At 43.1% G+C, this 13,935-nt stretch overlaps 1 protein-coding gene across 5 annotated transcripts in view; it reads left to right on the top strand.

The window, feature by feature from the left end:
• Window positions 1-13,935, top strand: part of Hivep1 (HIVEP zinc finger 1) — a 130,233-nt gene that overhangs the window by 104,256 nt on the left and 12,042 nt on the right. For all 5 annotated transcript variants that reach the window (XM_060372643.1, XM_060372641.1, XM_060372642.1 and 2 more), the window contains 2 exons: window positions 727-902; window positions 4,124-4,225. In XM_060372643.1, coding sequence (XP_060228626.1) covers window positions 727-902; window positions 4,124-4,225 — 278 coding nt within the window. The remainder of the gene's footprint in view (window positions 1-726; window positions 903-4,123; window positions 4,226-13,935) is intronic.

Here is a 13,935-nt window from a genome sequence, read left to right on the forward strand (position 1 = left end):
GCAAGTACATATTTTATTCTTAAATGTACATTTAAACTCCTTTTAAATGTACATTTGCTGTCATGTGAATGAAGAGCTGCCAGTGATGATTTATGTAAAGGTTGTTTTTGTTTTTTTAAGCTAACAGAATCTCTGACAACATGTGTTAGTAGTCTCTTAAGCAATTCTGTTTTGATAGAGGAAATGATGACTAGGGAAACCGTAGCTCCTGAAGGTCTCGGAGGACAGCTGCAGAGTCAGCCTGACCTCCGCATGCATTTGTAGCATGGAACGGCTTGGGAAATTTCTCTGAGTGAGATGTGCTTATTGGCTTTTTCTGCCTTTCTGCTTTTGTACAAGAATAAGAAACTGTGCTAGCTGCTGCCCTGTGTTGTGGGAAAAGCAAGCTGCAAGAGCCAGTGTCTGGCAAAGTGCGGGTAGTTCAGGGCTTACAGTCAGTATGACCGAATTTAGCATGGAAAAGTCTATTAAACTGGTATCTAAAATTGTGAAACTATTTAAGAATTGAACTTCATGTTGAATGACTACAAGTAGAATTAGCTGTCAGAACTTTAGGTGAGATGCAGAAACTAGGAATCTTCTCTTTCCTAAATATACGTAAAATCATTGGAGATTGCTTATAAACGTTGTGCTTTATTTTTTATTTTTGGGTTGAATTTTAATCAATATTTTCTCAAAGACATAATACTCAGTGTCTCTGTTTGCTTTCTTTCCCCTTTATATTAGATACAAGTCAAATGAGGATTATGTATATGTCCGAGGCAGGGGAAGAGGAAAGTACATTTGTGAAGAATGTGGAATACGTTGTAAGAAGCCCAGTATGTTAAAGAAACACATACGAACCCACACGGATGTTCGCCCCTACCACTGCACGTACTGTAACTTCTCCTTCAAGACGAAAGGTATGAGGTGCTTATCGCTGTGGCCGTCCTGTGTGCCCGTCCACAGGAAAGCCAGGGTCCAGCTTTGTGCAGTCTTTGGCCAAGGATAAATAGCTTCCATAGACTAAGTTACATCTTGCCAGCGTTGTAGTGTTTGTTCTTTATGTTTCTAGGCCCTTTAAGGAAAATATTTTTAAATACAGGGTTCTGGAATATACATAAGTAAAAGTAGCATTTTAAAAGCAGCAACTGTTTCTTCTTAAATTTTACTCTCTGAATTGTAGTTCCATAACAGAGACTAACATTTTCAAAATACTTTGGGGCCGAAGAAGAAAAAAATATATATATATTTTTAATGATCACAAGTAAATTCATCTGAGTTCAAAAAGATTCAAGAAAGATTTTAAATAATAATCGGAATAAAATTTCATACTCACTCATTTTATTGTCTGATTTTACCCATAAATAGCTATCTTTTTTGATAAACTTTAACCCAAATTATATTAAATTTCAGATTTAAATTTTTTAAACATTTTTACTACTAAATTTTTTAATGGTTTCTTAGAACTTCGTTTAAAACTATTTAGCATGCTTCTGTTTTGTGTTTATTTAAGGTATAAGCCCTCATAATAAAGTAATTTTACCCTTCACAGGTTTCCTGTTGTGCAGAGTGGGTACACCATTACAAAACATTTGCTCCTTGTTCACGGATCACTATGTAACAAGTCATTAAAGATGGCAGTTTTGTACACTATCCTAAACAAAGTAGGACTTTCTTCAGCAAAGCAGTCTAATCATGGGGTTTACCTGACTTAAAAAGCAGTGTCCGTAAAAAACATGATCGTTTTATTATAACTATCTGTGTTTCTTTTGAGTTCATGTTTGCCTTCATTGTACTGGTTGTCTTTTTAGTTCTTTGGTAAAGATGAACCATCTCTTTAGCCAGTTCTGCTGCATTTTTGCCTTGGACTTATTGGAATTTAAAGAAAGTTACAGCTGTCGCAACTGAGTACCTTTATATTAGTTCAGACATCAGTGTGTCTGCGAAAAGATCATAGAGAAACCAGTGCTCTTCAGAAAGCGTTGAGCAGCTGTGCAGAGTTTCAGGCAAGCCCAGGGTGAGAGGCATCCTCAGTCACAGGCATTTTGCTAGTGATGTAGGAAGTCCCTCCTTCCCCTGGAGGTGGAGCAAGGAGGCAGTGGTCAGGGCGGTTCTTCAGTATTGCCTGGAAACGGAGCTTTTAACCAAGTTATTGCTCCTTCCCTGGTGTGACACTGTAATTTAAGAGGATATGTTAACTTGGGGCATGAGAACAGGAGCATGTTTAAAAGGCTAACCGAATCACAAGCCGTTATCACATACATAGCACTGATCCTAAGGAGATCGAGGAATAGTGTGAAATGAGTACATCCTATACATGTAAATGCAGAGTTAAAAAAAAAAACAAAAACAAAAAAAACAACTAAGGAATTGATTGATAGTAAGTAATAAATTGAACTGTGAGGAAACACATATATTAAAAACTTCAATTCCCAAGTTCACCCAGACACAGTTGAATATTAGTTTCTTCACACAGACCTTCCCTTGACAGTGAGTGGCCAGTGAGGCTTTTATTTGTCTTAAGAAGTTTGTTACTTCTATGAAAGCATTTTGACTTACAAATGGAGCTCTCGGGCACAGCAAGGTGGCTTTTAACCATTTGTTTATTTATTTACTTACTTTTTAATGTGAACTTTGAAGCTCTTACAGAAGATATTTATATAACAAACACCATTTTGCCCTGTGTATCTTAAGGACTCTTAACATTCTGCCATGTTTTTTCAGTGTACTGTAAATGTCAGCCACAGGCAGACCATGAAGCCCGGTGTTATCTGTGGGATGCACCTGGCAGCAGCCAGCAGCCAACGCCTCTTAGTGATCACATGCTGCAGAAGCATCTTAGGCTCGGACTTCTGAAGCACTTGGCTTTGGGGTGCTGACAAGAGTACAGCAGTTCGTGCTGCCATATCCAGCTGGGAGCAGCTTCACAGACGATGCATTTATCAAGGACTTGAAGCTGCTTCAAGCCAACAGATGGACATGGGCTTCTCGTGCAAAGCAAGCCCAACAGTTAGCACAAGCGGTCCAACATTTTAAGCATTTCTAATTTGTTCCTGCCCTCCAAAGTCAGTATTTAAATTTTGTTCTCTGCCTCTCAAAAGAGATGTGCCCTTGTTGGCAGTGGTTTGGGGACGAGTGTAATCCACTCAGGACGAGTGGGGTTCCCAGAAGACTCTGAGCTGCTTGCTGTCACCCATGGCCACTCCAGGCAGGTGTGCCCTTTGAGCCAGAGACAGTCACACAGGTGGGCGTGTCAGCTGACATAGCAGATAGGCTAGAGCTGCTCCAGACACATCTGCTCAGTGCATGTTGCGAAAGTGCCGAGCAGGTTCTGTCTCCTGTGCCACACACTATGCTGCTTATGATGCCAAAAAGCAACCCAGAACAGTCATAACTAGTTCAGACTTTAAAACTGCAGGTCCCCAGGTACCAGAAATAAAGCAGAACCTAAAAACTAGCATGGTAGGGAGAGCCTTAAAACATCGTAGGGGAGTCATGGCAATATTTATGCCAATGGGTCTGGGATTGTAACGCCTGTAAGGGCTTCTGAAGTCCATCTGATCCTCCTTTCCATTGATGTTGGGCCATATGGGAAATAAGCAATTAGAAATTGTCCTGAGATTAATGAAATTGTTAAGGTCTCAAGCAGAAAGCTGTTCTAGAGATGCGTCTACAAGCTGGGATGCTTAGGACTCCATGGAACACCATATTACTGAAGACAGACTTCAAGTGAAAAGACATACAGGGCAGTGAACTACTGTGAGAACAAGGCAGCAAGCACAACTAGTGGATAAGTTACATTCCAGCAACTACAGGTCAGAGTGCGCCCTGAAAGAGATGTGGAGTGTGCCTACTCTTACGGAATAAGAACTGGAGACTAGACCCCAAAGGGCAAAAGCAGCAACCCTCAGAGTAGACGGGGCAAACTTGAAGACAAAATGCTCGCTATCACTAGTAAACATGAAATGAAGGTCATTGCAACTCACTATAAACACCAGTGTTTTCTTTTATACACTTTTAGTTGTTGGAACTAACTGCTGTGTAGCTGTTTGCTTAAAGTACGAATAAAAATTTCCAGAGCTGACAAATGCAATAGCAGAATCCCAGTACAGAAGTTTAATAAATACTTTTTTCCCTTAAGGAAATCTGACAAAACACATGAAGTCCAAGGCACATAGCAAGAAGTGTGTGGATTTAGGCATCTTGGTGGGTGTAATAGACGAGCAAGACACAGAAGAATCAGGTAAGCCTTCAGCGAGCGTTTTTCTGAATGCTGATTACAGCACGCCACCGAGTTTGCACACATGCTGCTTTTCCCAGCCCACTTGATGCTGCTCCGGTCTTGTTGTGTTGTTTTGTTTTTTAATTTATTTGTCCTGTGGATTCCTGGTCATTGTTTTCATCTCCAGTTTCTACCTGCTTCTCCTGCCATACTATGGAAGACTTCACCTACAAAACTTAAATGCTTACTTAGCCTTCTGGAAGCATGTGTCTGGTCACACTAGTCCTTGGCCAAAGTTTTGAATTGGTTTGCCTTTACTGTTCGGAAGTGCAAATCACCCAAGAAGCCTCAAAATGCTATCTACTTCCTCACTTCCTTTTCTAGTTGTCACCCAGGCTCAGACTTGAATGTGGAGGACCCTCTTCCTGTGCTCAGCCCTCCCACCCTACTGCCTCACCCCTGCCCTGGCTACATCGGTCACATTACTGTTTTTTTGTTTTGTTTTGTTTTTCATCTTTTAAAAATATTTTATTAATCTTTTGAGAATTTCATATAATAAGTTTTGGTCATATTCAATTCTAACTCCCCACTCTTAATTTCCCCAAGATATTCCCCAAGATATGACTGAATATCTACTTATCAACTTCTTAGCCCATCTTCAGTATACATTTGATTGACATCTTCCAATTTCTTTTTTTTTAATCTTATAGTTACAGTTTATTAACTCTGTATCCCAGCTGTATCCCGCTCCCTCATTCCCTCCCAATCCCACCCTCCCTCTTTCATTTCCTCCTTGCCCCTTTCCAAGTCCACTGGTAGGGGAGGACCTCCTCCCCTTTCATCTGACCCTGGTTTATCAGGTATCTTCAGGACTGGCTGCAAAGTCCTCCTTTGTAGCCTAGCAGGGCTGCTCCTCCTTCAGGGGGCAGGGGGGAGGTCAAAGAGCGCACCATTGAGTTCATGTCAGAAATAGTCCCTGTTCCTCTTACTAGGGTACCCACTTGGATCCTGAGCTACCATGGGCTATATCCAAGCAGAGGTTCTAGGTTATATCCATACATAGTCCTTGGTTGGAGAAACAGACTCATAAAAGACCCCTGTGCCCAGATATATTTGGTCCTTGTGGAGCTTCTGTCCTTTCCAAGTCATATTAACTCCCCATTCTTTCTTATGATTCCCTGCACTCTGCCGAAGGTTTGGTTATGCGTCTTAGTATCTGCTTTGATAAACTGCTAGGTAGAGTCTTTCAGAGGCCCTCTGTGGTAGGCTCCTGTCCTGTTGCTTGTTTTCTCCTACATCCAGTGTCCATCCCATTTGTCTTTCTAAGTGAGGATTGATCATCTTACTCCGAGTCTCTTTCTTGTTTATCTTCTTTAGGTGTATAGATTTCAGTATGTTTATCCTATCTTATAGGTTTATATAAGTGAGTATATACCATGTGTGTCTTTCTGCTTTGGGGAGACCTCATTCAGGATGATCTTTTCTAGGTCCCACCATTTGCCTGCAAATTTCATGATTTCCTTGTTTTTAATTGGTGAGTAGTATTCCATTGTGTAAAAGTACCAGGCTCTAAGATCAACAATAAATAAATAGGATCTCATGAAACTGAAAGCTTCTGTAAAGCAAAAGATACTGTTGTCAGAACAAAATGACAGCCTACAGACTGGGAAAGGATCTTCACCAACCCTATATCTGACAGAGGGCTGATACCCAGAAATATAAAGAACTAAAGAAGTTAAAAAGCAACAAATCAAGCAATCCGATTAAAAAATGGGGTGCAGAGCTAAACAGAGAATTCTCTGTAGAGGAATACAGAATGGCAGAGAAACACTTAAAGAATTGCTCATTCTTAGTCCTTAGCCATCAGAGAGATGCAAATCAAAACAACCCTGAGATTTCACCTTACACCCATCAGAATGGCTAAGATCAAAAACTCAAGAGATAACGCATGCTAGAGAGGTTGTGGAGAGAGGGGAACCCTCCTCCATTGCTGGTGGGAATGCAAACTTTTACAACCACTTTGGAAATCAATTTGGCGCTTTCTCAGACAATTAGGAATAGTGCTTCCTCAAGATCCAGCTATACCACTCCTAGGCATATATCCAAAAGATACTCAAGTACACAACAAGGACATATGCTCAGCCATGTTTGTAGCAGCTTTATTTGTATTAGCCAGAACCTGGAAACAACCCAGATGTCCTTCAGTTGAGGAATGGATGCAGAAATTGTAGTACTTTTACTTTCACATTACTGTTTTTAAGGCACAACAGAACCCACAGCTATCCTGAAACCCAGTCTGACTTTCCCTTGCATGGCTCTCGCCACAAAACATTTTCCTTCCGTGACCTCCCAGTTCTTAAGGGTCCCCTCTGAAAATCTCTGCCCCGTTCTCTGCGTTGTATTATTATCCCATGCTTCCCAGTCTCCAGCAGTGAACACAGCCCACTGCCCAGCTGTTGCCGTCTCGGAAGCACTGAGCTCATTGCCCGGAGGGCAGCATAGCTCCTGTGCTGGCAGAAGCGAGAAGTGTGGCTCGGTGGTGGAGTACCTGCCCAGGAAGCTCTGGGGCTGGCTACAGTCTCTATGCCCGGTGCTTCCCCAGGGAGAAGAACAAGAAAGGGGCACTGTACCCATTTGAGGATAAGACATTTTACTTGTTGAAACATTTATTGTTTAAAAATATTTTTCTTTTTTTCCCCTTAATATTGTTAACTAAAGTGTTTATTTTTTAGGGAAGACAAGCGTTTTGGTGTATCCTGACCAGAGTATAGAAGCATATTTTTATAGATTTTGTTTTTTTAACTCAAGAACTTATCACCTCATTTAATATGACTTTTCAACCAGTAATTCACTGAATGAATCATCCGGAATTAATTTCTAAGTACGCAAGAACATTGACTTGGTCTCAGGTAGTAAGAGCTCTTCCAGTGTAAAAAGCTAGGGAGTTTACCAACAGGGAAACCCAGTCTCTGAAAAGATCATCCTGAGTGAGGTATCCCAGAAGCAGGAAGACACACACATTATATACTCAATCATTAGTGGGTATTAGGCCTATAATATAGGATAATCATACCAAAATCTGTATACCTAAGGAAGCTAATCAGGAAGAAGGACTCTGGCTAAGATGCTCAATCCCTTTTCAGAATGGCAAAGAGGATGGACATCGGAGAAGGGAAAAAACAGGAAACAGGACAGGAGCCTACCACAGAGGGCCTCTGAAAGGCTCTACCCTGCAGGATATTGAGGCAGATGCGGAGACTCATAGCCAAACTTTGGGCAGGAAATCTTACGAAAGAAGTGGGAGATAGTGAGACCTGGAGAGGACAGGAGCTCCACAAGGACAGCAACAGATCCAAAAAGTCTGGACACAGGGGTCTTTTCTGAAACTGATACTCCAGCCAAGAACCACTCATGGAAAAGACCCCTGTGTCAGGCCTGGAACCCTATGCACAGAGGTAGCCTGTGGCAGTTCAGTGTCCAAGTGGCCTCCATAGTAATGGGGACAGGGACTGTCTCTGACATGAACTGATTGGCTTGCTCTTTGATCACTTCCTCCTGAGCGGGGAGCAGCCTTACCAGGCCAGAGAAGAAGACAATGTAGCCACTCCTGATGAGACCTGATAGACTAGGATCAGAGGGAAGGGGAGGAGGACCTCCCTTTTCAGTGGACTGGGAGAGGGACAGGGGTAGGGAAGAGAGAGGGTGGGATTGGGAGGGGAGGAGGGAGGGAGATACAGGGGGGAATACAAAGTGAATGACCTGTAATTAATAAAAATAAAAATAATTATTAACAAAAAAGCTAGGGAGACTGTGTAAGGGCTTGAGTGAGGGTATTTACCAGCCACTGACTGGAGAGGGTGCAAAGTGCAGGCTGTAAGGAGCCATTCTGCCATCAGGCACACTGCCGCATCTCCCTTCAGGATGAGCTGTAGGAAACTGGGCTAACATGGGCAGGTTCCTGTGAGGACCGGAGGGAAGCTGGCCCACACATCCTAAATCTGCAGAGAACCAAGGTCCCAAGAGTTGTCTGTTAAAGGAGGACCAACTTGCCAGCCCACTCCACACCCCCCAGCTCACATTTGTATTTTTCCTCTTGTTCCAAAGCTGCCCTTAGGTTCTGAGTCGTAGTTTATAGGCTGGCTCCCTGTTAAGATAAAACAAGCTTCATTGACGTTGGCCCTTTTCAGTTTATGCTTTTAGATGACCACATTCACGGGAAGCCTACTTAGTCTTGTCTGCTTTGGTCAAGTGGCAAAGCATAGTGTGCAGATCCTGAGTGCGGAGTCACATGGGAGGCCTCTTACTGGGACAACAGAATACAATCCTCCCTTTTGCTTCATTGTACACTAACAGTGTAGATTTAAATGCAATAAGAGGTTGTTGTAAACAATTGATTTTAGTTTTTCTACTGTTCTCTTTTCATTTAAAAATATTTTTAAATACATACATGTGTTTGCCCGAGATGGTGATTATAAATATTTTAAATGCATATGTGCTCATGGTGATTATAAACATTTCCTCACATCTAGTTCATCCTTCTCATATATTCCATGAATCTTTTTGAAAGCACCACATTCTCCCTTGATTCATTCCAGCCTCTCCCCTTCCTCCATCACAGCATGTAGGTTTTCCCTTTGATTCATTTATTATATGTGCTATATTAGTGAGCAGTATGTGGTTTTCTTCATGCTGGTATTTTTAATATGTGGGAAAAATAGCACATTGTTTGTAGATACATAGCATAGTATCTGTTCTTAAATTATTTTCTAAAAGGTACCTGCCATTCCCCCTACCTCTTTAGTATATCATTGTCTGAATTTTCCTGTTAGCCCAATTGGACTATAATAGTTTTTGTTGTTGTTGTTGTTGTTCTTCTCCTCTCTCTCTCTTTCTCTTTTTGAGACAGGCTTTCTCTGTGTAGCCTGGGCAGTCCTAGAACTCACTCTGCAATCAGGCTGGCCTTGAACTCAGAGATCTTTCTTCTTCTGCCTTTCAAGTGCTGGGACCAAAGGCCTGCGCCACCCCCGCCTGGCTAACTGTTTTCTTAATGAGTGATGCTTGCTCTCATTATTCTTTCTACAGACCTTTCACTCCATTAAGATGCTAGTTACAGATGGGACCTGCATGCATGGAGGCACAGGCTGGGTCTGGTACATGGACCTGTGTATGTTTGTGGGAAGTTAAGAGAAGAAGTAAAAAGCGCTGCTCTGTTACTTCCTGCCTTATTTCCTTGAGTCGGGGTCTCACGGAACCTGTCATCCAACAAGTCCTGGCCATCCTCTTGTCTCCACCCCTTTCTCCAAATGATACAAGGCGTTATATCTGTAACCCTTGTTATACATGTAACACCATGCACGCTTGGTTGGCCTAGTTAGGTTTATATTGCTGTGATAAAACACTGACCAAAAGTAACTTGGGGAAGAAATGGTTTATTTCAGATTTACAGCTTATAGTCCATCATAAAACTCAAGGCAGGAGTTCAAGAGAGAAACCAGGAGGGTGGAATTGCAGCCTCTTACTGCCTTGCTCCCCGTGGCTTGTTCAGCCTGTTTTCTTACACAGCGTTGAACCTCTTTCCCAGGGGTGGTAGCACCCACAGTAGACTGAACTCTCCCGCATCAGTCATTAATCAAGAAAATGCCCCCAGGCTTGCTACAGCCCAGTCTGATGGAGGCACTTTTCTCAGTTGAGGTTCCTTTTGCCCAGACTCCCCTAACCTGTATTAAGTTGACAAGAGAAACTAAGCACATCCGGCTTCTTATATGGGCTCTGGGATCTGAACACCTCTCCTCATGCTTGCGTAGGAAGCTCTCTGACCTAGCGAGAAATCTCTTTAGCCCTATAGACTGACACTTTGCTTGTCAGGTTTCTGAATGTTTGGTGAGCGGGACGTAGGCACTTTCAGCGTAGGGCAGTTTGTCTGGAGGCGGTGCAGATTTTAGTCTGCCCGCAGCCTGGAGTATGGCGCATATCCTTTCTCCGTATCCTCGGCTGGCTCCTCCATCTCTCTAGCCTTTGTAGGTGTTTCCCAGGGCTGCGGCCTCTGTCATCGTCCACTCCCATAGGTCATCTCCTCCAGTCTTTCGTTCACTTTCTGCAGATTCGCCTCTGCACCTTGCCAAGGTGATAGTAGTGTGTGTTTATTAATTTGTTGGGTTTTGACCATTGGGTCAGAGTACCAGAAGTCTTAAGTCTCTGCCTATTACATCTATGGTAATAGTCTCCTCTATGACATATTTTCATTATTTTTCAGTAACTCCTACAAGGAAATTTTTTTCCTCTGGACAAGCCTGGAAGAGTCAAAGCTGGTCAAGTGAGGGCTTGGCTTTTCTCACAGTTCATTCTGTGGGAAAAAGTACTCCCTAATTTCATAAAGAACAAGATTCCAAATTAACTTTTATGAATGTATGCATTTACATATAGAATTGGGAGTCACCAAAGGACACCAGATCTGCTTCCCGCCAAGAGGGGAGATGTATCTGTCACAGTAAGGGATCTGATGCCCTGAGGTGCTCTGTTAAAAGCACCCGGCACTCGGGGTTCGCTCTGCCATGTTAATGACTACTGCGCCGGACAGGCTTAAGCCAAAACAGCAGCCCCAGCTACCAGCATCATCACTACCCCCAGTAAGGAAAACCCCAGGGCCGCAGATGAAGAGCAGATAACCTTTGCCTCCATATTTTTAGAGCAATTGAGAAAATAAAATTATGTAAGATTTAAGCAAGTCTGCAGGATACATGGGTCTGAAGAGACTGTAAGGGCTTCAGTTGACATAAAAAAACAAAAGCAAACCAAAACAGACATTGTTAAAGAGACAACATACGTAATTTTAACTATATAGAATAAAAGCCCTAACAAAGGATTTCTAACAAACATTGACCTTCAGGCATGAAAGCGTGAACTAGTTGGTTTTCACTGCCCGCAGCAGAGACCTCAAGGATGGCAAGGATCATATCAATGTTAAATCAAATATAAATCTCAAATGCTTGCTTCCCCCTCTGAATTCCCTGCATGGCACTCCACATCTGTCAGCCTTTCCCTGCCTGTTAACATCCTCAGAAATTCCTGACCCCTCTTCTTTCCTCCACGTGTGGGACCTTGGCCCCCAAAGCCGCTTGTCTAGAAGGCTTGAGTTATCCAGCCCCATCCCAGGACATTTCCCGATGACTGTGGAGGGCTGGCGTCACCCTGCTTTACTGCTGGCATACTCTAGGCGCCCTCGCCATCCATCCCCGACATCTCAGCCGGGGGACCAAGAGCTCCCCGAGGATAGAAGGGCTCACACTTGTCCTTGTCTGTGCAGTGGAGAGATAATGAGTAGCTCAGAAAGGCTCACCTGGCCGCCATCACAGTCACTGCCATGCACTCCCTCGCTGTTCCCAGGCTGTGGTTCTGGTGTCTTTTCGTCACTCCAGTACTAGAGATGGAACTCGGGCCTTCACATAGGCTAGGCACATGCCGAACCGCCAATCTACCCTTCAGCCTTAGAGGCCTCTGTCCTGCCTTAGACCTGTTTCTACTCTGAGACATCAGGATCAGCTCAGTGAAAACTGGAAATCTGAAGTAACCCAGGGTTCTGTTGCTGTAAGAGATACCATGGCCACGGCAACTCCTATAAAAGGAAACATGTAATGTGGGGCTGGCTACAAGTTCAGAGGTCTAGTTCATTATTATCATGGCGGGAAGCATGGCAGCATGCAGGCAGACGTGCTGGAGAAGCAGCCGAGAGTTCTGCATCCTGATCTGAAGGCAGCAGGAAGAGAGACTGTGCCACAGTGGAAGTAGCTTGGGCATAGGAGACCTAAAAGCCTCCCCCCACCCCAGTGACACACTTACTTTAACAAGCCCACACCTATTCTCACAAGGCCATATCTGCTAATAGTGTGCTCAGTGGTCAGCTGCACTGCTTTGTGGGAAAACTTTGAGGTTTTAAATATGCTTTCATGTAGCTCTTCCTGTACAATTGTCTTGTGTGTTGTGGAGATCTTTTTATTGTTTTAGAATATATGTGTGCATGTTTGTCAGAGTGTGGGTCTCTGCATGTGCAAGCACTGCTTGTAGAGGCCAGAAAAAAATATTGAACCCCTAGAGCTAGAGTTACAGGTGAGCTGCTTGACCTGGGTGCTGCAAGCTGAGCTCTGCAGTAGCAGCAATCCAGGCCCTGCGTAGTTTTCACCGAAGGTTCTTCTCTCCATTTATTCCAGCTCAGCGTCACTGTCTCCAAGGTGTTAATCTTTAGTCTCTTCAGATCATGCCGCAGATGTTACAGCTGTTTTCTGCTGTGCAGCAGCGCTGTCCAAAATGTTAGCTGATATTTTCTTGTGCACATTTCCCACTGACAGAGTGTGTTCAGGGAAGGTCAGAGGAAACATGGGGTAAGGCCAGAGATTCCTGAGCTCTGTGGTTCTTACCTGCAGAGGTGAGCTTTGTGGCTTTCCTCATCCATCCTCTGGTGCGGGGGTCGTGGTCTCATTCCCAGCAGGGCCAACTCAAGGGAGGGGGGTAAGCAGGGTTGAATATGCATTTCTATACACCAGCCATTATAATTTGAACATTCAAAATGTAGAAGTTGTTCCTACTTAACTTAAAATTAACAGTGTAAGCTATGATTGTTGTATATGCTCATGTAAAGTTGGGTCTTTTCAAGCCCTCACACTGTACATATGTGTATTCTTGCCACATAAAATTACGTAGCCTTAGGAATTCTTCCCTTGTGTTTTGAGGTAATAAGGAATATATACCTTCGTTTGCACCTTTGTGTCAAAAATCATGCCACCAGCAATTTGCTTTTCAGCCTTTGATCCAAAGAATGTTTTCATCAACAGAGTGCTAGACCTCAACACAAAGAATGTTAATGTGTGCCCCCAGCTGCCACCACGGACACAGCCTCAAAGGGCAAGTGCAGGGAGGACTGTGCTTCTCAGTGGAATTTTAAGTACTGACCTGTATGCATGAGATAATGAGTCACACCACAGGTTTGAAAGGCTGTGTTTACCCTTAGAAACAATTAGTGAATTTTAGAAAAGTTCTAGCAATATTTTCTGTCTAAGTAAGGCCCATAAGCTGCCAGCACCAGAATTCTAACACAAACATCCATTACTTTTCAAAAAAGTTCCTTTGTAGAATATGAAACCATAATGGCCCTTAAATGTATACTTAATTCAGTGTTGATAGCAATTATTTATGAACAACACAGCAAGGGTGGTCTCTTGGTTTATTGCCTAAAGCTAACAGATCTGCAGTTCTGGCCCACTGTGTTCATATAGGTTGTTTTCATAATTGAAATAGAAGTATTATTCACAAGCTTTACAAAAAAAAAATCTCCCCCTGGTTGCTGTTGTTTGGCTTTCAATCTAGTGTTTCCTAACCCAGGAGGGAAACAAAACCAGACTAGCTTTAGTAACACAGCTGGGGGGGGGGGCGCTCATCCGTGGGGCTGTTGCTTTCTCTGTGGCTCCAGCTCCTCCAGCAGGTGTCACTGTCTGGCAGCAGTGGGGGCAGAGTATGGCTCATCCAGGCAGCTTTGGGAAGAAGGCTGTTTCTACAAATAAACTTAGGAAAGTCTTGTTACAAGCTTATAAATGAGCACTCCTTTTGGAAAACACACACACACACACACACACACTGCTACATTAAAAGTTTCCCTTTTCCCTCCTGAGTTAAATTGCATATGCAAAAAAGAAATAATTTTTGTGATCTAAAAATTGTGTTGTATGTTAGAAACATTTACA

The sequence above is a fragment of the Meriones unguiculatus genome, chromosome 19, assembly GCF_030254825.1.
Source record: "Meriones unguiculatus strain TT.TT164.6M chromosome 19, Bangor_MerUng_6.1, whole genome shotgun sequence".
NCBI lineage: Eukaryota > Metazoa > Chordata > Mammalia > Rodentia > Muridae > Meriones > Meriones unguiculatus.